This window comes from Meles meles, chromosome 16, assembly GCF_922984935.1.
Source record: "Meles meles chromosome 16, mMelMel3.1 paternal haplotype, whole genome shotgun sequence".
In the NCBI taxonomy this organism is placed as follows: domain Eukaryota; kingdom Metazoa; phylum Chordata; class Mammalia; order Carnivora; family Mustelidae; genus Meles; species Meles meles.
Genome location: NC_060081.1, coordinates 42,426,068 through 42,453,300, shown reverse-complemented (window position 1 = coordinate 42,453,300; position 27,233 = coordinate 42,426,068). Strand labels below are relative to the sequence as shown.

Below are 27,233 nucleotides of genomic sequence, written 5' to 3'. Positions count from 1 at the left end.
GGAGACTTTTTGCTCCTTGGGCTTCTGGAAGGAGAATATGGAGCCTTACAAATCAGGCTGGTGCTATCATTCCCTAAGTTCCACAGGTGACTGCTGTGCTGATGTGCACTTGAAACAAACCAGGCTAATTGGCCTGGGTTTTGGTACAATCTTTCATTCTTCCATGGGAGAGGATTTTTGTGGGAGGTGGTTATGTTAAATACAACTTTGAAATAAAGAAATCCCATGCTACTCACTTCTGGTGACACTATCAAAAATTTATTATGGTGACGAACACAGACTATACGCTGTAAAATCCCTTAGGTGAGCTCACTTGCTCACCCTTTCTTTCTCAAGCCCCCTCTCTCTCTCTTTCACACTCTTGTTCTCTCTCTCCCCTTCCTCAGTCCCTGCCTCCTTCCATCCCTCTCCCTCTCTCTCAGTAAAAAATGATTAATGGAGGAGATTTAGTTTGGACGAATTATATACAGAGGAATTTTACATAAAGTGAACTTTCCCCATGATATTGTATTTCCATCTCTGCTTTATCATTGCTTTTTTTTGTTGTTTGAATTAATGCAATAATATTGCTGAAGCCATCCTCCATTACACGACCATTTGCCTTCACATTCCAGGCAATGATGTCATTTTCAGATGAAGCTATTTGTCCTTGTTAAAACAGGCAAGGCAGTTGGTACATTCAGACTCAATTACTAAGTTACATGATTGGTTCCAAGATACTGCTGGGAGGTAAGGCAAATGCAAGTTGCCATTAACTGTTCAGTATGTTCTCTTCTGCGAGATCTAATGGGAAAAAGACTCCTATAACTGGCCCTAAGAGGGAAGCAGAAGGTAGTTAGGTCAGTTCCCCAAGAAGGAGACTCTGAGACAAAGATTAGGGTGCATGGTGCTTATTTAGGTGTGCCCTTGGGATCACACCTGGGGAAGATAGGGGAGGGAAGCAGGAGTGGGCAGAGGGAAAGAGGAGCTCTGGAGCTGGTCAGGCCCTTCAGTGTTGCACTGCTTTAAGCTAAGATGAGCCAAGCCTTTCTACTCTCTATTAATTAGTCTTTGGATGTGGACTGTCCTGGAAAGGGGTAGGTCCCTGAGTGGAGTAGCCCTTTGCATCTGAGGCAGTCCTGGAAAAGTTTTTGTTGGAGACTACCTGCTGACAGCATGGTTGAGGTCTAGGTCCCAGACTGTAGGGCAGTTTTCCTCCTCCAGGGATGATTTGGCCCCCCAGGGAACCTTTGACAAGATTGAGGCATATTTTTTTATTGTCACAACTGGGGGAAGAACACTGTCATCAAGTGGATAGAGTCGAAGAATTCTACCAACTGTCTCGCAGTGCACCACACAGCTCCTAACAACAAAGAATTATCTGGTTCAAAGTATCAACAATGCCAAGACTGGTGTAGGGCACCAATTCCCCTCGAAGTGGAGCTTGATGGAGATATTACTACCTGTCAGATATAGTGTCCTATGTTCCTCCCACAGACCCTTTAGTTTCCATTTACTAAGGAGGAAACTGATGCCCAGGGAAGTTCAGTTAAGTGCCGGACAAGGTGAACTGGAAAGACATCCAGGTGGGGTTTAAAGTGGGCTTGCTTGCCTAAAACATCATGGTATCTTCTGGCCTCTGCTTGATGGTGCAGCAGGTCTGAAACATCTCTCTTTCTCTGTCTCAAACACAAGACAGGTGAGGTTTATGTGCTCAGTTCACTCTCCTGGAATTCCTGCGGCATGAACTGTACGCTCAGTTCCCTCTATTTCATTTAAAAGGCATAGCAGAATGTGAATGAGCATGGCAAAAATGATAGGGATGACCCTGAATCCTCTCTACTTTGTATTTGTATTTTTAAGTTGGCCATTCCTGACCTCTGAGGCCCTTTCTATTAGTAACAAATTGCTTACAGTAAGCTTGCCGCTGGTTTTTATGCTGAGAGAAAGGCCTGTCAGTGGTCTTGGTGAATGCCTTTAAAAAGACTAGAACATTTCCAGAAGAATTTGTTTCATGCTATCTCTCCATTGTTCTGTATCCTTGGATTTATTGAATCATTCAAGAACATTCCTCACAATCTTATTGGCACCTCCAGAACCCAAAGAATCAAAAAAAGAAAAGAAAAGAAAAGAAAAAAGAACTCATTAATTCATTTAAAAAGTAGCTCCTATTCCATTTAGAAATTGTCCCATTTATTAATATTTACTAGTAAAAGAACAGAAAAAAGAAATCTATCACTTTGCAGACCTGTAGGTGAGCTTAACAGAGTCCATTATTAACTCCTTCTACAACAAAATCACATGAATTGTGGCTTTTTAAATAGTACATCCACGTAAAGGGAATAAACATGTAGTCTGTAAAAATGTTATAGAAAATAAAATGTAGTACACATTTAACCCAAAGATATAAAGAAAAAAGACAGACATTCCATCATTATTGAGCTCAGCAATAACATTTGGTATTATAGTCAACCACAGCTGCAGTGTTTGGGTTCTGCAGCGCAGTCAGTCACATTTTTTAAAAACTCCATCATCCGATTTCTACAGCACATTTCTATATGGTTAACGTTATCACCTTCATTTTCAGCTGAAAAATAAAAATACGGGAAAGATGAAAACAACTTGATTAAATTTACACAGAGGTCCATTCGCAGAGGACATTGTTATGCTCAGAGGACATTGTTATGCTCAGACCACATTCCCCCATCAGATAGCCTAAATTAGAGCTAGCTCTCTAGTCGCATTTGTTCTCCACTCTTTCAGCCGGATTCTTTACACATTGCTGGGTAAAATATGGGGTCTTAGTCAGTTTGGGCCACTCTAACACATTGCCCTGGGCTGAGCGGCTTCAACAACCAACATATCTTTCTCACAGTTCTGGAGGTTAGGAAGTCTAAGATCATCATACTCACAGATCTGGTATTTGGTGACGTCCCCTTTCCTGGTTTGCAGATGGCTGTCTTCTCCTTGTGTCTTCAGAAGGGGAAAAGCACAGAGTGCTAGCTCTCTTCCTCTTCTTATGAGAACTAGAACCCTATCGTGGGGTCTCCACCCTCCCCCTAACTAACTCCCGAAGACCCCACCTCCAGATACCATCACATTGGGGTTCACCATGTCAATTTGGGAAGACACAAACATTCAGTCCATTGCATATGGTTTAAGCAGAAGTGCCTCTGTAAAAAAAAAACTGACTTAAAAAAAAAATGAGCATATGTATATATATATATATACTTTTAAAAATTTTACTGATAAAAAGACTGTGTAGCTCACAACTTACAAACAAGAATAGAATATGTAATACCCTTGGGCGCCTGGGTGGCTCAGTGGGTTAAGCCGCTGCCTTCGGCTCAGGTCATGATCTCAGGGTCCTGGGATCAAGTCCCGCATCAGACGCTCTGCTCAGCAGGGAGCCTGCTTCCCCCTCCTCTCTGCCTACGTCTCTGCCTACTTGTGATCTCTCTCTCTGTCAAAAAATAAATAAAATTGGGGAGGGGAAGCGAACCATAAGAGACTATGGACTCTGAAAAACAACCTGAGGGTTTTGAAGGGTCAGGGGTGGGAGGTTGGGGCAACCTGAGGGTTTTGAAGGGTCAGGGGTGGGAGGTTGGGGGAACAGGTGGTGGGTAATGGAGAGGGCACGTTTTGCATGGAGCACTGGGTGTTGTGCAAAAAGAATGAATACTGTTACGCTGAAAAAATAAAATGAGAAAAAAAAAATAAATAAAATCTTAAAAAAAAAAGAATATGTAATACCCTTTATTATAAATTCTATACAGCTGATCAATTCTTACAAAAAACATTTGCAAACATTATAAGAATTTTCTATCTATAGCCAATCTATGGTTTCAGTTGACCCACAAGTATAGTCCAACAGGTACGTTGATTGTTATTTTCAGATTTTAAGCCACTAACATGACATCATTTAATGTCCAACTGAGATAGGATGCTTGTTAGCAACACCATTATATAGTATTTATATTGAATACACATTTATAATTAATTATATATATTATATTATATATATTATATAATATATATGTTATATAAATGGATATAGCATTTATATTAAAGATGATATACATTACTTATATCATACAAATGTATAATAGACATAAGTCATCTCAAGGACAGAGGCAATAGTAAAATGTGGGCAAAATAATTAGGAGGTGATGAGATGATTTCTGTATATTTGTTTTAGATGTAACATCTCATTGCAGGCTTATATGATTTAATTTCTTAATTATAACTATTTTAGCAGTTGGTTCACAAGATTCCTGGAAATTTGACAGTTGGCTTTCCTGAACTGGTACGATTGCTGCTGATAAGTTTTCAGTTAATCAAATATGCCCATTTTCCACGGTATCTCCTACTCCAATTGAGAGGCGTTTTAGGGGCCTGAGCATGTGAATAGAGGGCATCCCATTATCCAGTAAATAGATGTTGAACTAGAAGATGTCAGATTAAGCAGAGTTGTTTTAAAATTTACTGTTATTTTTGTGATTTATTCACAGGCATTTCCCTGCATCTCAACCGGCATTTATGGTAAGTGATCTAGCTTTTGTTAATATTTGTATTTCGCTATTTTGTTGTTAAAGACAAGGTTCAAAGGAAAGATAAAATGTTCTCTGATGGATACAGTTTGCTGTGATTTAAGGAGACCCAAAAAGCAGGTCGAATCCCATGGAGGGATCTCAAGAGGCTATTCAGATATTCTTTGGTGTTCTTGAATTTTTTGTATTGGATACCACATGTAATGATTTGATACACTGTGGCTTAATGTCTTTTGTTAAACAAAACATTCTTTTTTGGTAGGATTTGACCTATAATGGGGTTTTCTTTAATAAAGCCAGGTTTTTCTCCTAGATGAATCATAATGCATATAAAGCCTAGCAGTATCACTATTTTGTTGTGAATTACAAAATAAATAATGGAAACATTAAAACATACACACATGCATGTGTCAGTATATTTATTTTAAAAATACCCAAAGGGAAAAAAAAATCCAAAGAAGTGACTGTTAATAAAACAAATAATTTTAGTAAGCTGAAAATATATATACTTTTTTAGTGTTGACAGATTATTTTAGATAATGACTGCTTCACTTAGAGATGGGAGCAAAATGTTTTTATAATCACTTGTTTTCACTAACCTAAAGCTCCCAAAATGTTATTCCACCTACAATGACATTTCCTGATGCTCTTTTTCTTCAGGTCATTAATAAATGTGTTTTACAATATTAAGGTAACATGGGGTTTAATTGTCATTTTAGGGTGTGCTGATCAGGGAAAATAAATTAGACCCTTCTGAAATCAAACTTCTCACATAGAGGCTCTTAACTGAAAAATAAAATATGTACAAATGTAAAGAAATAGTTTAAATTCATTACTATTGGGAAGGGATACCTAGATTGATATCAAAGGTACAAGATTTATTTCTCCTTAATATAGTATTTCTTTTGAAGGCCTTGGAGAGAATAAAATGGAAAATACAGGCCTGAATCAAGTTAAATGGAGAAGGATTTGGCTGCATCATTTAAGAATTTGAGGCATGCCTTTTTCTTCTCCACATTCCACCGTAGCCTGTGTTTATGGAAACACAATGGACACTGGGCTGGAGAGGGCTAAACCACACCATCTACATAATCTCCATTTTGGCCATTCTTTCTGCCTCACAGGTACCCAGTTAGAAATCTTAAAAATCTGCTTAAAGGAGACATGAAATACAAAGTTTTGCCTGGGCAAGAGCCCACATCTTCATTTTACCTTGTCTGTAGTCAAATCAGATTCCACTACAGAAACAGTTCCCCTCTCAAGAATGGTCTCTCATGACAGTCTTGATTTTCCTTGACAACAAACAAATACACACCTGCCTAAAACAATACTATGTTTACTTTCTATGTTTATTACCTTGTCAGATTGCTGATGTCTGTTTTGTTTCTGAGAATCTAGGGCAACGTGCAAAGGATTGCAGGTGAATTTAACATGTTACACTGAAAAAGGGGGAAGGGGGGGTAAAGAAGAGAAAGACAGTGAGAAGGGACAGGAAAATGAGAAGTCAAGAAATAGTAGTAAGAACTAAATCAAACCTAAAGTGGCTCATGGATCATTTTAATCCCCGAAGGGCAGAAATTTCTGCTCAGAGACAATAATAGGGCCCAAAATATGCTAACTTGTTCAGTACTGTGTTATGTTGGGTAGGGAGGAAATACTGAAGATTCTGGGGGAAGACATTGACAGCAAGTCACAGCCACTGGCTTGGAGGGCTGCCACCAGGCAAGCTTCCTCAGTTTTCACAATGCCAGGTCCAAGCAGATAGTTTTCAAGTCCTGGATACTCCTTTCTTTCCTTTCTATCTTTTGAGTAATGTGCATGTGTCAGTATATTTAATTTTTAAAATATCCAAAGGGAAAAAAAAATTCAAATGCTGATATCCACAATGTCAGGTGCCATTTTTCTTCCATTAGCCCCACTGGAGCTTAAGGCCTCGATCTATTTTTAGCTCCATGGGATCCTGTTTTAGTAACTTTTAGATCACTCCAGTTCTCTATAGTTGATGGACCACTTAGCCATTTGCAACTTGGATATATTTCCTATGTCCCTTGTGAAATCATCGCTTTCCGATTAGTCCTTGATTCTCTCCCAGAACCCATGTATTATAGATTAGTCCTTTTCTCACTCTTGTTCAGGGGACCCTGCTCTGCCTCCTTCATTATCCAAATCACTTTTATTTTTATCTCCATTTATTGGGATTTGAAATCGTCCTTTATTTAAGGAAATTGGTCCAAGGCTAAAAAGAAAAGCTTTAAAAAAGGAAGCAAACAAAAATTCCCAACACTTTGTAAGTCATATGAGAATGGATTTAGAGTGAGAATTCAGAACAGTCTCTTGGTGCTAGCCTCCCCCTTCTTTTAATTAATTAATTTATTTTTTCAGCGTAACAGTATTCATTGTTTTTGCACAACACCCAGTGCTCCATGCAATACGTGCCCTCCCTGGTACCCACCACCTGGTTCCCCCAACCTCCCACCCCCGCCCCTTCAAATAGCCTCCCCCTTCTTATTCCATATTCTACCTTACTAGATTAATTTTTCTAAAAAACCACTTGGTGCATGTTTCCCATCTGTCCAGGAGCCTTTGATCATATTCCATTACTTGCATGTTAATATTTATTCCTTTCGGACTGAACAATAGGTGCCTTATGTATCTCCCTAAATCAGGGTGTTCAAAGTATGTGAAGAGGGAGAGGAAGTCTCTTCTCAAGGATGTGAATTGGTATGCCAAGAAATTTATATGTACCTTTGATTTTGCATCATCATTAAAAAAAATTATTTATTTATTTGGAAAAGAGAGAGAGAGCACACAAGCAGGAGGAAGAGCAGAGGGAGAAGCAGACTCCCCGCTGAGCAGGGAGCCTTCCATGGGCCTGGATCCCAGGATCTCAAGATCATGACCTGAGCCGAAGGCAAGTGCTAAACCGACTGAGCCACCCAAGTGCCCCTTGCATCTTTAAAAGGGTGATTTAGTTTGCAGCATTTCCTAAACTTATTTGGCCGTTGTTAATTTTCTCAGCCCTCTCAGGACTGGTGTTTTCTCCTAGAAATGGGTTTTTTGTTTGTTTGTTTGTTTAAGATTTTATTTATTTATTTGACAGAGAGAGATCACAAGTAGGCAGAGAGACAGATAGAGAGAGAGGGGGAAGCAGGTTCCCCACTGAGCAGAGAGCCTGATGCGGGGCTCAACCCCAGGACCCTGAGATCATGACCTGAATGAAAGGCAGAGGCTTAACCCACTGAGCCACCCAGGCACCCCTCCTAGAATACAGTTTTAGAGATTTCTTGTCATGCATCCTCCATGGACACATCTTCTGTCCCACAAAGTAGCTGATAAATCTCAGAACATGTGAGAAAATTTACCAGCTCCAACCTTGTGTGCCTTCCTTATAGCACATTTCCACATGCTTGTATACTCATACACACACTCATATGCACACACACTCATACCCCCATGGGCACCGAAATCACACACACCATCACTACCACATCCCTGATGCCCAAACAAAAACACACCACACACACTGATACAATTGAATAGTAACCTCTGAATAGTCTTCCGTCAATATACCAACTCTTCGTGGTCATTATATCTTTTGAAATCTTTTGGCATTTTAATCTGAACAATTAACAACTGCCCCCTCATTTTTGGCCCATAGATTTTTTGTTTATGTATCCTGTGCTCACCACCAGTTTGGAATTCTTTGATGAGCATAGATTTATTCTGTGCACAGCCGGGGTCTAGCATTATATCTCTAGGACAAACTCAGCAAATAGTTGCTGTTTGATCCCAGTGATAATGATTATAACCCAAAGTGTTGCCTATCTGAAGATCCCAAACACAGAATTGTTGATTGGCAAAATAACAGGTAGAGGAAGGCCTTCTTAAGTCAGTATTTTCCTAATGGATGAACATCTCTATTTTAGGAAAAACAAATAGACTTCTAACAGCATTCTCAAGTAGACATGGTAATTGTAGGTATGGCAACATCCACCTTGATAAGGTAAAATGAAAACTCAAGAACTTGTTCAGAGAGCCAAGCTGAACACAACACTTAACTTCACTTAAGAAAATGCCCTCCTTGGGGTGCCTGGGTGCCTCAGTAGGTTAAATGTCTGACTCTTGATCTCAGTTCAGGTCTTGAGTTCAGGGTTGTGAGTTCAAGCCCCATATAGGGTGCCATGCTGGGTGTGGATCCTACTTAGAAAGAAAGAAAGAAAGAAAGAAAGAAAGAAAGAAAGAAAGAAAGAAGAGAGAAAAGAAAAGAAAAGAAAGCAAAACAAAACATTTGTTTATTATGGCTCATGGGACAATGGTCAGAGAGGTACAGATCAGCCCTGAGGAAACTACCCTGACTTCTCCAGACTTGCCCTAGTTCCAGCTGCCTCCCTGCCTGCTGTGATTCGCTTTAGATTTGCTTTAGATTTACCTTCACTTTTAGATTTATGGCCCACAAAGCCACTGTAACTCTCTATTAGAACAAAACTTTGACTATGGTAGAACTATCTTTTGCAAGGGTTTGGCTATTTAATTGCCAAAAATGATCTCCTACCAGGGTAATTTCAACAGTAAGCATTCAATTCCCATTTCATGGAAACTCAGACATCATCCCCACATTCAAAGTGTCCTGGAGCATCCCATATATACCAGTACTTCTGAGGTCCTTCAGCCACAGAGGAAGCCCGTTCCCTCCCTGCCTTTCCCTGCTCAGCCTTTTAAAGACAAACCCTGAGGGCAGTAAAACCAGCCACCCTTTGCACAGACTGAAGAATATCCACTGTGCCACACAACTGGATTTCAGGAAGGCACACGGGCAGGAACAGACTCTGTCCCCTTTTAAGTTCTCCTGGAAGAAGAACCAGACTTTTCCACTCTGACTTCCAGCAACTGCTGCTGCTGCTCTAACATAATGTTTCCAGGATGATTCCAGAGGGCACCAGACCGCCTGCTTGCACTCAGGATGAAAAGCCACATTTGGTCAAATACCAGAGAAAGTCCTGTGTTACTTTTGGAAAAAAAGATCCAGATGCTTTCAGGGGCTCTAAAACTCCCCGATTCCTGTTAAAGATTTGAATTGGCTGCTAAGCCTGTCTCAGAGGGACAGATCTGAACTTCCTTGATGGACATTTCAGCTCTTGTGCGTGCCTTCTGCCCTTTGAGCCTGACTTGGACGCTTTGGTGCTAATAAGTTTAACAAAGGAGGCTAGACATGATACATGGCAATGGAATTTTTACTGAGAAGTGAACAGCAAAAATAATTTTAGTTCATTTTATGAGAGTCAATATAGTTAACAGAAATGAAGTCCAGGTGGGAAAGTGTATCCCCAGAGTAATGGAGAAAATATTCTTTCTGGAGTCAAAGAAAAAAACTTTAATCTTGCTTTCCAGGTACAAGGTGGTGTTTTTAGAGAGGAAAGACTTTCAGACAGTGAGTTATTGGCTGGAAATTTTCAGAAAAAAAATGTGCAGTGTAACTTAGCTAAAGCAGCTTTCATATTTATTCAGCCTATTTCTGTTATCAGGCTGGAAGGCCTGTTTCTATCAAATCACCTGGCCTCCCTCTGCTTTCCTTGAAATGCTGCCAAGACACGGCTTTTCTAATTGAATCCCTCATTTGCATTCAAGTTTGCTCTTTTGCTTCGAACTGGTAAAACGGAGACCAGCCCAATGTTTCTTTAACCTTATATTTACTCGGCAAATATTTTTATCACTACATCTGTCCAAATTCACAGACATGACTTGGAAAGAAACCAGGACATCCTCCAACGGCAATGCTAAGGGCATCCCCTCCGTCAGCTTTAAATGCTGACAGATTTCAGAAGGTGTGACAACCATTGCTGGCAATTCTGGGCTCTCTGGAAGAGTAACCTTATGTAATACACTTGGGAACCAGAGCAAAATTGACAAAAATGTGTGCTCCTCCATTTCATCCCTCTGACAGCTCTCCCCTCCCTCTTGCTTTCTTCTTTTCCCTTTGATATTCCCATTTGCTTTGAAAACTTCCTTTCAGGTGGTCAAATGATGACTCTTTTCTCCCTCATAAATTCCCTTCTCTGACATCCTGTGTTTTTTTTGTCCTGGTCACATCATCCCCACTGTATGAAGCCTTATTGTTTTTGGCAATCCTTGAGTTAATTGCTGGCCCTTGAGGCAATGTAACATTAGAGTCGGTGTAACTTACTTCCCTCTGGGAAAATGCAGTGCTGGGGCCAAACCCATCTCAATTATATCACATTTGAATATTATTTTATAAACTGGTCCTAATGAAGCACTGGAGAAATAATGTAACGACAATGAAATTCTAGCTATTAAAGCGTTTTTAGCCCTCTGAGTGCTTACCATTGGGGTAGGCAGTTTTCGCAAATACACTCACACACACACACATTCATTCATTCATCCCACAAAATGTGGTAAACCCTGCTCTTGCTCTCTCGAAGCTCCTTGGGTGTTTAATAATCAAAAGACATCGGACTAAGACACTAAAAAGACTACCTTTGCTCTGGAAAACAGTTTCAAGTATCCAGCAACAAAATATGTTAGTTCAGCTTACATAAAAATGACAGTGAGACCCACAGGCAGAATTAGCCCAGGGGACCTGCCAAAAGAGATGAAAATCCTGGAAACAGCATTCTGGTGCTGTGGATCCAAGTGAGTAACCAGGGTCATTCTGCCTGGTGTTCTGTTCAAATTAAATGATTTTAGGACTTAATTAAAAGATTAAGTTTCAAAAACTAATAAAGATTGCAACTTGATTACTGTTTTGGAGGTGTGGATGTCTCCCTCCTTGCTATTGTGTTCAAGGTAAAAATTTGACTGAGGACTGAAAGGTGCAAGTGATTTCAAACCCACCCTTCCTCAGAGGTTGCCACTTACTGTTATGATACGTTAAAAAACAACAACAAAAAAAAAAAACAAAAAAAAAAAACCCCAAAAAAACCCCTTTCTTACAGAAAAAGTATTAAAACAGTAAGCCTTTTAAGGAACTAGGAAAGCCACTTCAGTAAATTTCAGAGCCTCTGCACATAGTAGTAACTGGGAATATCTTTCAGCCACATTGAAAAATGCTATTAAGATGTTGTCCCTAGAGAACTGTTTGAAGGCATCTAAGAATTGACCACACTTTCCGTTCTATCAGTGAAATAATTTCCATGTGCTTTGCTCATTCTTCTCATCCAGTCTTGAATGGCATTCCCTTTTCTTGCTCCTTTTACGTACTTGTATCGGAAGGGTGAGTTTAAATAAACATAGCTCAGCTCTCTTTCTGAAGGACTTAAAAAAAATAATTCTGACAGTTGTCAGAGAAGTCAAGTATGCTTAGCTCTTTAGGACAATTTTCATGTCACATCCTTTTTAGTCCATGATTCTATTTTTAAAATGTATCTTGAAATGCATTTGGAAGGGGCTATATTAGTTAGAGTAAAGCTAAGCTGCTGTAACAAAGAGACTTAAAATAGAGTGAATAGAGATGTTTATTGCTCTCTGTGCTAACAGTTCCAAAGTGAGCATTCTGCTTGTGGGAGGATTTGTTCCACTCTGTTATTCAAGGAGCCAGAAATCCACCATGGTGTCAAATAGTTGCTTTGCCTACCTTAAATTATTGTTCTCATGCATTTACCTGCCCTGGTCCCAGCCCAAGAAATGCGTATGATGGGCTCATACCCTATCTTATGGTCCCTGGGCACAGAGAAGCACTTGTCATGTCCATCCGTCTTCCATTGGAAAGAAATTGGATCATGAATTCTAGTATGGTATCCACATTTCTGACTGTGTTCTTATGTGGAAAGAAAGGAAATTGAATTATGATGGATTCTAGATGTCAAGGCACAAGAGGAAAAGTAAAGGGGTGCCTGGGTGGCTCAGTCACTAAGTGTCTGCCTTGGCTCAGGTCACAGTCCCAGGACCCTGGTCCTAGGATTGAGCATTGCATTGGGCTCCCCACGTGGTGGGAAGCCTGCTTCTCCCTCTCCCGCGCACCCTGCTTGTGTTCCCTCTCTATGTCTCTCTCTGTCAAGTAAATAAATAAAATCTTATAAAAAAAAAAAGAGGAAAAGTAAAGCAAATTAAATCAAAAGGTCACTCAGAGGTAATTTAGTTTTGGGCAATGTCATCTACCCAGAATCAGTAAATATTTTTGAGGGCGCCTGGGTGGTTCAGTTGGTTGGGCTGCTGCCCTCAGCTGAAGTCATGATCGTGGAGTGTCAGGATGGAGTCCCGCATTGCATCTCACGCCCTTGCTCAGCAGGGAGTCTGCTTCTCCTTCTGATCCTCCCCACTCTCGTGCGCACGCGCACAGGCTCGCTCTCTCTGTCTCTCATTCTCTCGTTCTCAAATAAATGAATAATTTTTTTAAAAAGTAAATATTTTTGAATACTGATGGTTCTAATTTTGCAAGAATATTTGGAGATTTTAATAGCAAATACATTATTAAAATACCTTTATAATCCTGAACCCTGATAAATTTGGAAGTATGGAAATCCTAAGGCATCAGGACAGTGCCTTATCATTAATTCTTAGGTAGTATATTTAGATCTTAAGATCTGATCTCAATGGTATTCATATTTTTGTACCAAAATTTGCAGACATATCCATGGAAACTAAAATCAATATATTAAGAATGAATTAATAATCGTGTCATTTATTACATTTGTAATTTTGGCCCATTTCCATAAAAATCCTTGGAGGAATCAATTACAATTTGTTTCTATAACACCTTATTCCGTTAAGGCTATAACCACTAAAAAACGTACCTGAGATCCTGAGCGGATATAGATCAGCATCCTGTCTACCAAGGGACTCTAGGGAAAGGTGACTGTAGGAAAGAGTCTGATCATAATAGAGTAAAATAGTACCAGGAGAGAGATGGGGAGAGAGAGAGAGAATTGTAATATGAATGCAAATGTAAACCTCCTGAACAGTCGAAGGAAGTCTCCTTAAAATCTTTAGAACTGCAGAAAATAGTTTTTTATACCTTGTCTCTCATTTCAGGCACGGTCAGTAGGGAGAATTCACCATAAGTGACTGAAAATCGAACTGAAATTAACAAAACCAATATGAAATTACCTCATGCCTATCATCTGGTCTCCCAATTTTATTTCTAAATGAATCTCAGTTCACCTTAATCTTTCCAGAGCTTCTTTCTAAGCATCTATATTTTTGATAAAATGTATTTTTTCCCTTTAGTTAAGACGTCTTTCCTTCAGAACTTAGCTTGTGAAACTGGGCTCTAAGCTCTGCCCATCACCTAAGGCAAAGTCAGATAAACAGTAGGTTTTGGTAAGTTTTTAATTAACAACTACAAAATAAATAGGTCCTCAACAAAATATAGGCAAATCAAATTTAAAAAGTATAAAAACAGTTACATATCATGATCAAGTGGGATTTATCCTAGGTATGCAAGCTGGTTAAACTTTCCAAAATCAATTAATGTAACCCATCAGATCACTAAACAAAGGAAGAAAAATCATATAATTATCAATAAATGTAGAAAAAGAATTTAACAAAATCTAACACTAATTCATGATTAAAAACTCAGTAAGCCAGAGTGGAACTTCCTCTACTTGGTAAAGATTATCTATAAAAACCTATAGCTAACAGCATACTTAACAGTGAGAGGCACAACTTTCCTATTAGATCAGGTACAAAACAAGGATGTCCCATCTCACTAATTTTTTCAACATCACACTGAAAGTCCTTGCTAATGCAGTAAGGCAAGAAGAAGAAATAGAAGGTATACAGATTGGGAAGGAAGACAAAACTGTCTTTGTTTGGAGATGACATGATCATCTTGTAGAAAATCTGAAAGAACTGGCAAAAACAAACAAACAAACAAACAACAACTTCTGAAACTAATAAGCAATTATAACAAGGTTACAGGATAAAAGTTAATATAAAATGTCAATTTATATAAATAAATAACTGGAGAGATACTTCATGCTCATAGATAGGAAGACTCAATATTATCAAGACGTCAGTTCTTCCCAATTTGATATATAGATTCAATGTAATCCCAGTTAAAATACCAGCAAGTTGTTTTTATGGATATTGACAAACTGATTCTAGAGTTTACATGGAGAAGCAAAAGACCTAAAATAGCTAACATGGTATTGAAGGAGAAGAACAAGGTTGGAGGAATGAAACTACCTAATTTCAAAACATACTATAAAACTACTGTAGTCAAGACAGTGTATTTTGGTCAAATAATATATGTATAGGCCAGTAGAACTGAATGGAGAGCCCAGAAATGGACCCACATAAAGGTAGTCAATTGATCTTTGACAAAGGAAGGAGTTAAAACAATGCAATGGAGCAAAGGTAGTCTTTTCAAATGGTGCTGGAACACCTGCACATTCACATATGAAAAATGAGTCCAGACAGAGACCTTAAACCTTTCACAAAAAATAACTAAAATGGATAACAGACTTAAATGTAAAGTGCAAAGCTATAAACTCCTAGAAGACATATTGGCAAAAATCTAGATGACCTTGGATATGGTGATGCCTTTTTAGATACTGTACCAGTTTTTCTCAAGTCTCTTCAAAGGCTCCTTTGCTTCAAGATTCTGGTGTCCTGTTCACCTGAGTGGTGATGTAGGCTTTTTGTCTGTGTCACTCATTATGTGTGATCAGTCTTGAGTATCACTGCATCAGAGGACCAAGGAATAATGGAGAATGAGGATGGGTATAAAGTGACTATGGTCATGAGTTTCAGGGATCCACAGATCTAGGTTCAAATTCTTAGTCTGTCTCTTATTAGTCGTGTGTCCTCAGGCAAATTACTCTCCAGAACTTAATAACCTCAATAGTCACAGAAGGATGATAATGCCTTTAACATGGGGTTGTTGTAAGATTAAATGAGATAATGCATTAAAGTGCTTGTCATGATGTCAGACACATAAAGATGAACATTTAACAACCAACGTTACTATTATTATTAATAGTAATTTTATTTTTGCCACTATTGTTATCATTATTACTCTCCCACTAGAGTCTGAGTTCCTTGAGGGCAGAGGCTTTTGAATATTTTATTGACTCCTATCACCTAGAGTTGAGAAGAATTTGACACTATTGAGCAAGTAGTTTACTATTTGAAGGATACTTTACTCAGGCCTTGAATGACTCCAATCATCAGTTCCTTCTCACAAAAGTCACCTCAGTTGCTCCTGGATTACTTCTGCTCCTTCTCTGAAAACTACCTGTTTCCTATCAGCCACCTCTGTGTCCTGTGGTTGAGCCCTGTGAGTTAAGCCATCTAGAATTGAAGCCTGTTTTCAGCATCGTGCCATGCTTTCTAAATCACACTTAGCCACAATCACTGTAGTCTATTGTTTACAAAATAAAGTCAACTTGTTTCAGCAGTTCCAAGTTTTCTACAGCATATTTAAGCCCTAAGAATGAAAACATTTTGTTTTCTCTGTATGTAAATATAAGTTTTCAGTGGAAAGAGAGACAAAGTAATTGTAGTTAATTGTGGCTTCAAAAGCGGAGTCCCATGTTATAAGGCAGCATACTGTTCTTCTCTAGGAAATCTAGAAAAATAGATAACAGTTACTCTGCCATTTGGCTCTTCAAGCTCAATGCTTGCTTTTTTCCCCCCCCAAAACATCAAGAAAGTTGCACTTTTTTTTTTTTTTTAATTTCTAAGATCATAGGGTCATGGAATTGGGAGCCATTTTGGATATTACACTTGTCTTAACTCCTTATTCTTCTGGCTGGGAAAAATGAGACTCAGAGTTTTGAGTGATCTGCTTAGCCATACCAAACTAGTTCATAGAAGAACTGAGATCAGATGTCCACCAGTAGGGCAGAGAAGCAAGGATTAGAGTTTGAGAATTAAGAGGATATGTGATTACAGCCCAGGATGGTCCACTCACTAACCTCTTCTTTGAATCTCAGTTCCATGCTTCCTCATATGCTAGGTGGGAATAATATTAATATATACCTTCTGCTATTAGAAGCAAAGAAGTGAGTTGAAACGGAGTTCTTCCAGAACTGAGTTCCAAAGACTTATCCCAATAAAGGTCCTAACTCTCATACTCTCTCTAGGTCCCTATTCCCAACCCTGCCTCTTCTTCTATCCATACTTCTTATAACTAAATCCTTTTTCTCTGGACCCCACCTCAGACCACTGGGTTCAGCATCAGTAACTTGTGAAGACTGAGTTTGTATAGAAAGTACCTGCCCATCTGTCTCTTTTTGTATCATATCAGTGCTTCTTTCACTTTATCATCAAAGACCCTTTAAAGATAAAGGTTAGTATGTCTCTGTCCTCCTGGTCCCCAGAGACAGCCTCTACAGGAGGAAATTTTGTCTTAGTGGAATCTCACATTGTACTTTAAAATATAAATATATATTGTAATCTATCTCTTGAAACAAAATGCTTTATATTACTTACCTGTTAAATAATTTTACAGCCCTCCTCCAATAAGTTTTCTTATAAAATTAACCCCTCGGAAGGTGCCCATCTTGTGGTTTATGGTGCTTCTGGCACACTGCCAATGCCCCAGTTTAAAAGCCAGACATTTGACCAGCCTTACAAATGTCAGCCCTTGCATGTAATTACAAGAATCTGTGAAAGTGATCACCAGCAGCTCAGAGGTTCCAAGCTTCTGCAAATTCTGAATCCCTTAGCAAGCCAGAGCGATCTGCTGGCACTGCTGTAGGGAAAGGTTAGCATCCTAAATTACTGCCTCTCATTTTTTTTTTCAACTTTGCAAATATTTTGTCTCCTCATCCATAGTGAAAAAGAAAAAAGAAGTATGCAGAGTTGCTGCTTTCCCATGTTATATATAGAAGGAAATGAGGACTCATCAGCTTTTTTCATCCTTCATAAAACAATGAAAATGTGCCTCCTTGCTGGATAAAACAGGGATATGCATCAGGAGATCTGGGAAATGTAAAAGCCTTGACTTAAAACGCCTTTTTTTAGATCTCCGCAAATGTTGAAGGCAGTATTGGGACCTACGTGGTGTGTGTGCATATGCATGTGTGTGAGTGTGTGTGTGTGTGTGTGTGTGCGCATGTGCGTGGGTCTGTGTGTGTGGTATCCTAGTTTAGCTTTTCTCCCAGTAGATCTCATCCCAAACTACCAGACTTGGCAGTTTGTCCAGACATGGACATGAGAAGTAGAAAATACAGCGAGTGGGAGAGATGGTGAAGGAGACGAGCAATAAGAAAAGAAGCTAATGCAAGTGGGAGGGCAAGCTCATGGCAGGAGGAGACTGGTTCAAAGGTGAGCTGGGATATGCAGGCCAATCTGTGCCTAGGAACATCCTTTGTGTTCCTCCTCCTTCCACTTAGCGTTGTTTGCTCCCATCCCTTTCACTACCAGCGCCTTCTACTTTACTCTTACTGTCTCGTTTGAGGCAATGCCCATCTCAGATGGAGCCACAGTGTCAGAGCTGCTAAAAGCAACTAGCAACCCAGCTCTCTTCCAGCTCCAGAGATATCTCAGAGCTCTCCTCATAATTATATAACTCAGTATCAGACATATAATCTGATTAAAAATGGGCAGAAGATCTGAATAGACATTTTTCTAAAGAAGACATATAGGTGGCCACAGGTATATGAAAATATGTTCAGCATCAGTAATTATCAGGGAAATGCAAATCAAAACCACAATGGGATATCACCTCCCCTCCCTCTACCTGGTATATCACAATGGGATGCAACCTCTAGGTTAGTATAAAAAAGACAAGAAATAACGTGTTGGTGACAATGTATAGAAAAGAGAACCCTTGTGCACTGTCAGTGAGAATGTAAATTAGTGCACCACTATGGAAAACAGTATGGAGTTTTCTCAAAAGATTAAAATAGAGCTACCTTATGATTCAGCAATTCTGTTTCTGGGTATATATATGAAGGAAATGAAATCAGTGTTGCAAAGAAATATATACACTCCCATCGTCATTGAATCATTATTTACCTGAACCAAGATATGGAAACAACATAAATGTCCATTGATGGATGAATGGATAAAGAAAACTTGAGATACATATATAATGGGATGGTATATAATTAATAGGGTACTATTCAGTCATAAAAAAAAAGGAAAACCCTTCTATTTGCAAAAACATGGTTCAATTTTAAGGACATTATGCTAAGTGAAATAAGTCAGACAGAGAAAGACAAATGCTGTATGATCTCACTTATATGTGAAAACTGAAAACAAACTCATAGAAACAGAAAACAGATTGGTTTTTGCCAGGGAAGGAGAGTGGGGAATAGGAGAAATTGGTGAACATGGTCAAGGGTACAGATTCCAGATGTACGATGAACAAGTGCTGGGGATATAGTATACAGCATGATGGCTATAGTTAACAGTACTCTACTGTATATTTGGAAGTTCTAAAAGTAGATTTTCAAAGTTCTCACAGAGCGCACACACACACACACACACAATTGTAACTTTGTGAGATGATGGACATGTTAACTAACATTACTGTGGTAATCATTTTGCAATATGTACATATGTAAAATCATTCTTACACAATGGTATGTGTACATTGTGCCTCTTAAATGAACACCGTGTTATATGTCAATTACTTCTCATTAAAGCTGCAAAAAAAATCCCAAGGATTTTCATTAGTAAGAGGCCATGACCTCAATGTTCTTCTAATTCCCAACCATAGAACCCCTTATGTTTCTACTCTACTGCCTTGTCCTCCACCCTTTTCCTTGAAATACCCCATTGCAGGATTGGAACTCACCATGAGCAGTGTGGAGTTACAGAACTTCCATTTCTATTGCTTGGAAGATTAGAAGGCAGGGGAGTCCCCTGAAGTGAAGATGTATTTCTGGGAACTCAATCCAGAATTCTGAGCACATTTTCACAGGATAAAGACAAAGCTATCAACATGATCTGGGAGCCCTTGCCTGCCCTCATCTTGTGCCTGGTTGCTTCTAGCTTTCTGCACCCAGCCCCACTGTTGCCTTTCTGTCTTTCTATCAGGCCTCTGTTCTGCCGTTTGTGCCCTCGTCCTGAAGAGCCCTTACCTCCTCTCCTTCAGTTGGCTAACCACCACAAGCATGATCTCTGGAGGGATGCTCTCTCTGACCTCCCTGATGAGATCAAACTTTCTTATTACAAGTTCTTTTTTTTTTTTTTTTAAAGATTTTATTTATTCATCTGACAGCGAGAGAGAGAGAGAGATCACAAGTAGGCAGAGAGGCAGGCAGAGAGAGAGAGGGAAGCAGGCTCCCTGCCGAGCAGAGAGCCCGATGTGGGACTCGATCCCAGGACCCTGAGATCATGACCTGAGCCAAAGGCAGCGGCTTAACCCACTGAGCCACCCAGGCGCCCCTCTTATTACAAGTTCTTAAGGCACTATGCAGTTCTCCTTCACAGCTTTCATTATAACTGCAGCTCACGTTTAGTGGGGTTATTATTTTACCAGTGTTAGTGTCTGGTTTTGTACACTCCTGTTTTCCCAGTCCCCAACACCATGTCTGATGCAGGTTAGAGTCAGTAAATTCTTGTTAAATGAATGCATGCCTTGTCTTGTAATAACGCTGTATGTTCTACCTTCATTATAAACTAAATCAGTTTTGGGCAAGTCCAGACAAGAGAAATACAATATACTGTATTTTCTCATTGAAATTTGAATTATAAGTTACAGATAATCAAATGGGAAATAGCAGTTTTGGAACATGTAGTTATGGTTCTTATATTTTATTCTAGGGATTTTTTCCTCCTTCTTTTCTTATAGTACAATGCAGTCAAATAAGTGATTTTCTTATAAAAAAACAAGGCTTTTTGATGTTTATATTTATCCCCCTTGCAGTCACCCTGGATAATGTTTCTGCAAATGGTCATCTTCCCTCTTGGAGGACCATCCCTAAGACTGCTGGATGGCTTAGAACAGATAATCAAACTGCTTAGTGGCAGATCATTAGTACTTTAGGACTTATCTATAAAATTCAGTCCTGAGATGCACTCATTAATTTTTCATCCCCACTCCCACTAATATCTTCACTAGTGTCTAAACTCTGAGTTACCGAAGGATTGGGACCATGTGGCATCCCTGTCACCTTACTAATAATGGAACATGCTGAATGAATATCCACAGCATTTAAATTAATCACATATATCCCCCACTTTGCCTTGGCTAGTAATCGATGGTCCGTGAGGATCATGACCACCGCCCAGCCATGAGAGGACTCCTATTTAATAAAATATGGCTCAAACATCTAACACTTATATAGCACTAATGTCACCAAGGAGAATAGGAGATTGAAGAATTTTTTTTACAAGTTGTACTTTTTTATTGTTATTATTTTTTATTTTAATTCCAGTATAGTTAACATACAGTGTTACATTAGTTTCAGGTGTGCAATATAGTGATTCAACAATTCTATGCATTAATCAGTGCTCATCATAAATATATTCTTAAACCCCTTCACCTATTTCACCCCCTCCCAACCCACGACCTCCCCTCTGGTAACCATCAGTTTGTTCTCTATAGCTCAGAGTCTGTTTTGGGGGGACGCCTGGGTGACTCAGTGAGTTAAGCCTCTGCCTTCAGCTCAGGTCATAATCTCAGGGTTTTGGGATCAAGCCCTGCATCAGGCTCTCTTCTCATCAGGGAGCCTGCTTCCCCCCTCTCTCTGCCTGCCTCTCTGCCTACTTGCAATCTCTGTCTGTCAAAAAAAAAAAAAAAAAAAAAAAAAAAAATCCTGCATTTGGTTTGTCTCCCTTTCTTACTTTCTTTTTTTCTCTGTTCATTTGTTTTATTTCTTAAATTCCACATATGAGTGAAGTCATATGGTATTTGTCTTTCTCTGACTGACTTATTTTGCTTAGCATAATACTTTCTGATGCATCCATGTTGTTGCAAATGTCAAGATTTTATTCTTTTTTTTAAATTTTTTATTTATTTCTTATTTTTTTAATAAGCATATAATGTATTTTTATCCCCAGGGTACAGGTCTGTGAATCACCAGGTTTACACACTTCACAGCACTCACCATAGCACACAACCTCCCCAATGTCCATAACCCCACTCCCCCTCTCCAAACCTCCCCTCCCCCCAGCAACCCTCAGTTTGTTTTGTGAGATTAAGAGTCACTTATGGTTTGTCTCCCTCCCAATCCCATATTCTTTCATTTATTCTTCTCCTATCCCCCTAATCCCCCATGTTGCATCTCCACGTCCTCATATCAGGGAGATCATATGATAGTTGTTTTTCTCCGATTGACTTATTTCACTAAGCATGATACGCTCTAGTTCCATCCACGTCGTCGCAAATGGCAAGATTTCATTTCTTTTGATGGCTGCATAGTATTCCATTGTGTATATATACCACCTCTTCTTTATCCATTCATCTGTTGATGGACATCTAGGTTCTTTCCATAGTTTGGCTATTGTAGACATTACTGCTATAAACATTTGGGTGCACATGCCCCTTCGGATCACTATGTTTGTATCTTTAAGGTAAATACCCAGTAGTGCAATTGCTGGGTCATAGGGTAGTTCTATTTTCAACATTTTGAGGAACCTCCATGCTGTTTTCCAGAGTGGTTGCACCAGCTTGCATTCCCACCAACAGTGGAGGAGGGTTCCCCTTTCTCCGCATCCTCGCCAGCATCTGTCATTTCCTGACTTGTTAATTTTAGCCATTCTGACTGGTGTGAGGTGATATCTCATTGTGGTTTTGATTTGTATTTCCCTGATGCCGAGTGACGTGGAGCACTTTTTCATGTGTCTGTTGGCCATCTGGATGTCTTCTTTGCAGAAATGTTTGTTCATGTCCTCTGCCCATTTCTTGATTGGATTGTTTGTTCTTTGGGTGTTGAATTTGCTAATTCCTTATAGATTTTGGACACTAGCGCTTTATCTGATATATCGTTTGCAAATATCTTCTCCCATTCTGTCAGTTGTCTTTCGGTTTTATTAACTGTTTCCTTTGCTGTGCAAAAGCTTTTGATCTTGATGAAATCCCAATAGTTCATTTTTGCCCTTGCTTCCCTTGCCTTTGCCGTTGTTCCTAGGAAGATGTTGCTGTGGCTGAGGTCGAAGAGGTTGCTGCCTGCATTCTCCTCAAGGATTTTGATGGATTCCTTTTTCACATGGAGGTCCTTCATCCATTTTGAATCTATTTTCATGTGTGGTGTAAGGAAGTGGTCCAATTTCATTTTTCTGTGTGTGGCTATCCAGTTTTCCCAGCACCATTTATTGAAGAGGCTGTCTTTTTTCCATTGGACATTCTTTCCTGCTTTGTCGAAGATGAGTTGACCATAGAGTTGAGGGTCTATTTCTGGGCTCTCTATTCTGTTCCATTGATCTATGTGTCTGTTTTTGTGCCAGTACCATACTGTCTTGATGATGACAGCTTTGTAATAGAGCTTGAAGTGCGGAATTGTGATGCCACCCACTTTGGCTTTCTTTTTCAATATTCTTTGGCTATTTGAGGTCTTTTCTGGTTCCATATAAATTTTAGGATTATTTGTTCCATTTCTTTGAAAAAAATGGATGGTACTTTGATAGGGATTGCATTAAATGTGTAGATTGCTATAGGTAGCATAGACATTTTCACAATATTTATTCTTCCAATCCAGGAGCATGGAACATTTTTCCATTTCTTTGTGTGTTCCTCAATTTCTTTCATGAGTACTTTATAGTTTTCTGCATATAGATTCTTAGCCTCTTTGGTTAGGTTTATTCCTAGGTATCTTATAGTTTTGGGTGCAATTGTAAATGGGATGGACTCCTTAATTTCTCTTTCTTCTGTCTTGTTGTTGGTGTACAGAAATGCAACTGATTTCTGTGCATTGATTTTATATCCTGACACTTTACTGAATTCCTGTACAAGTTCTAGCAGTTTTGGAGTGGAGTCTTTTGGGTTTTCCACATAGAGTATCATATCATCTGTGAAGAGTGATAGTTTGACTTCTTTGCTGATTTGGATGCCTTTAATTTCCTTTTGTTGTCTGATTGCTGAGGCTAGGACTCCTAGTACTATGTTGAATAGCAGTGGTGATAATGGACATCCCTGCCGTGTTCCTGACCTTAACGGAAAAGCTTTCAGTTTTTCTCCATTGAGAATGATATTTGCGGTGGGTTTTTCATAGATGGCTTTGATAATATTGAGGTATGTGCCCTCTATCCCTACACTTTGAAGAGTTTTGATCAGGAAGGGATGCTGTACTTTGTCAAATGCTTTTTCAGCATCTATTGAGAGTATCATATGGTTCTTGTTCTTTCTTTTATTAATGTGTTCTATCACATTGATTGATTTGTAGATGTTGAACCAACCCTGCAGCCCTGGAATAAATCCCACTTGGTCGTGGTGAATAATCCTTTTAATGTACTGTTGAATCCTATTGGCTAGTATTTTGGTGAGAATTTTTGCATCTGTGTTCATCAAGGATATTGGTCTGTAGTTCTCTTTTTTGGTGGGATCCTTGTCTGGTTTTGGGATCAAGGTGATGCTGGCCTCATAAAATGAGTTTGGAAGTTTTCCTTCCATTTCTATTTTTTGGAACAGTTTCAGGAGAATAGGAATTAGTTCTTCTTTAAATGTTTGGTAGAATTCCCCTGGGAAGCTGTCTGGCCCTGGGCTTTTGTTTGTTTGGAGATTTTTGATGACTGTTTCAATCTCCTTACTGGTTATGGGCCTGTTCAGGTTTTCTATTTCTTCCTGGTTCAGTTGTGGTAGATTATTTGTCTCTAGGAATGCATCCATTTTTTCCAGATTGTCAAATTTGTTGGCGTAGAGTTGCTCATAGTATGTTCTTATAATTGCCTGTATTTCTTTGGTGTTAGTTGTGATCTCTCCTCTTTCATTCATGATTTTATTGATTTGGGTCCTTTCTCTTTTCTTTTTGATGAGTCTGGCCAGGGGTTTATCAATCTTATTGATTCTTTTAAAGAACCAGCTCCTAGTTTCATTGATTTGGTCTATTGTTTTTTTGGTTTCTATTTCATTGATTTCTGCTCTGATCTTTATGATTTCTCTTCTCCTGCTGGGTTTAGGGTTTCTTTCTTGTTCTTTCTCCAGCTCCTTTAGGTGTAGGGTTAGGTTGTGTACTTGAGACCTTTCTCGTTTCTTGAGAAAGGCTTATATCACTATATATTTTCCTCTCAGGACTGCCTTTGCTGCGTCCCACAGATTTTGAACCCTTGTGTTTTCATTTTCATTTGTTTCCATGATTTTTTTCAATTCTTCTTTAATTTCCTGGTTGACCCATTCATTCTTTAGAAGGATGCTGTTTAGTCTCCATGTATTTGGGTTCTTTCCAGCTTTCCTCTTGTGATTGAGTTCTAGCTTCAGAGCATTGTGGTCTGAAAATATGCAGGGAATGATCCTAATCTTTTGATACCGGTTGAGACCTGATTTGTGACCCAGGATGTGATCTATTCTGGAGAAGGTTCCATGTGCACTAGAGAAGAATGTGTATTCTGTTGCTTTGGGGTGAAATGTTCTGAATATATCTGTGATGTCCATCTGGTCCAGTGTGTCATTTAAGGCCTTTATTTCCTTGTTGATCTTTTGCTTGGATGATCTGTCCATTTCAGTGAGGGGAGTGTTAAAGTCCCCTACTGTTATTATATTATTATTGATACTGGGTGTGATGCCAAAACAATGAACTGGGTGTGATGCCAAAACAATGAACACTGTTATGCTGTAAATAAACAAATAAAGGAATAAAAAAAAAAAATAGGCAGAACAAAATTGGACCAAAAAAATGTTTTCACAAATTCTACATTTATCTTAACCCTGTAGGTGCTATTTCTGAGTAACTTTGCATCCTGGAAGTCAGGAGCATACTTTTATATTGCTTGGGGACTCTTAGATGAAAGGCCTAGATGCTAACCACTTTTCTTGTTTGTAAATCTGAAATAAAAGTGCATTTCCTTAAGTTTAAAAAAAATAAAATAAAATTGTTAGATCTTCTTGTTGGACAGACCCTTTGAGTATGATATAGTGTCCTTCCTCGTCTCTTATTATAGTCTTTGGCTTAAAATCTAATTGATCTGATATAAGCATTGCCACCCCAGCTTTCTTCTGATGCCCATTAGCATGGTAAATTGTTTTCTACCCCCTCACTTTAAATCTGGGGTTGTCTTCGTGTCTAAAATGAGTTTCTTGTAGGCAACATATTGATGCATTTTGTTTTTTTTATTCATTCTGATACCCTGTTTCTTTTGATTGGGGCATTTAGCCCATTAACATTCAGGGTAACTATTGAGAGATATGGATTTAGTGCCATTATTAGTCTGTAAGGTGACTGTTACTGTATATGGTCTCTGTACCTTTCTGATCTACTACTTTTAGGCTCTCTCTTTGCTTAGAGGACCCCTTTCAATATTTCCTGTAGAGCTGGTTTGGTGTTTGCAAATTCTTTCAGTTTTTGTTTCTCCTGGAAGCTTTTTATCTCTCCTTCTATTTTCAATGATAGCCTAGCTGGATATAGTATTCTTGGCTGCATGTTTTTCTCGTTTAGTGCTCTGAATATATCATGCCAGCTCTTTCTGGCCTGCCAGGTCTCTGTGGATAAGTCTGTTGCCAATCTAATATTTTTACCATTGTATGTTACAGACTTCTTTTCTCGGGCTGCTTTCAGGATTTTCTCTTTTTCACTAAGACTTGTAAATTTTACTATTAGGTGATGGGGTGTGGGCCTATTCTTGTTGATTTTGAGGGGGTTTCTCTGCACCTCCTGGATTTTGATGCTTGTTCCCTTTGACATATTAGGGAAATTCTCTCCAATAATTCTCTCCAATAGACCTTCTGCTCCCCTCTCTGTTTCTTCTTCTTCTGGAATCCCAATTATTCTAATGTTGTTTCATCTTATGGTGTCACTTATCTCTCGAATTCTCCCCTCGTGGTCCAGTAGCTGTTTGTCCTTCTTTTGCTCAACTTCTTTATTCTCTGTCATTTGGTCTTCTATATCACTCATTCTTTCTTCTGCCTCATTTATCCTAGGAGTGAGAGCCCACATTTTTGATTGCACTTCATTAATAGCTTTTTTGATTTCAACTTGGTTAGATTTTAGTTCTTTAATTTCTCCAGAAAGGGCTTTTATATCTCCAGAGAGGGTTTCTCTAATATCTTCCATGCCTTTTTTGAACCCGGCTAGAACCTTGAGAATCGTCATTCTGAAATCTATATCTGACATATTACCAGTGTCTGTATTGATTAGGTCCCTAGCCTTTGGTACTGCCTCTTGTTCTTTTTTTTTTTTTTTTTGTGGTGAATTTTTTTGCCTTGTCTTTTTGTCCAGATAAGAGTATATGAAGGAGCAAGTAAAATACTAAAAGGGTGGCAAATACCCCAGAAAAATGCGCTTTAACCAAATCAGAAGAGATCCCAAATTGTAGGGGGCAAGAAAGGGGATAAAAAGATGTTCAGAAAAAAAAAAAAGAAAAAATTAAAAAAAGAAAAAATATAAAAAAGAAAGAAAGTATATATATATTAGATAAACTAGTTAAAAAACATTAAAAAAGAAAAGGGTAAAAGTTTAAAATATTTAGCAGAAGAAGAAAAAAAAATTGAAAAAAAATTAAATTAACTGCAAAACTAAAGAATCATGGGGAGAAAGCCATGAGTTCTGTGCTTTGCTTTCTCCTTCTCTGGAATTCTGCTTCTGTCCTTGGTATTGAACCTGCTTTCCTTGGTAGATGAACTTCGTCCTGGCTAGATTTTTTGTTGATCTTCTGGGGGAGGGGCCTGTTGTAGTGACTCTCTAGTGTCTTTGCCCGAGGCAG

The 27,233-nt window shown here is 38.9% G+C and overlaps 1 protein-coding gene across 1 annotated transcript in view; it reads left to right on the top strand.

Moving 5' to 3' along the window:
- The window catches only part of MACROD2 (mono-ADP ribosylhydrolase 2), a 2,072,211-nt gene that overhangs the window by 1,464,656 nt on the left and 580,322 nt on the right, over nt 1–27,233 (top strand). Inside the window, exon 7 of the mRNA XM_045980851.1 lies at nt 4,491–4,521. Coding sequence (XP_045836807.1) covers nt 4,491–4,521 — 31 coding nt within the window. The remainder of the gene's footprint in view (nt 1–4,490; nt 4,522–27,233) is intronic.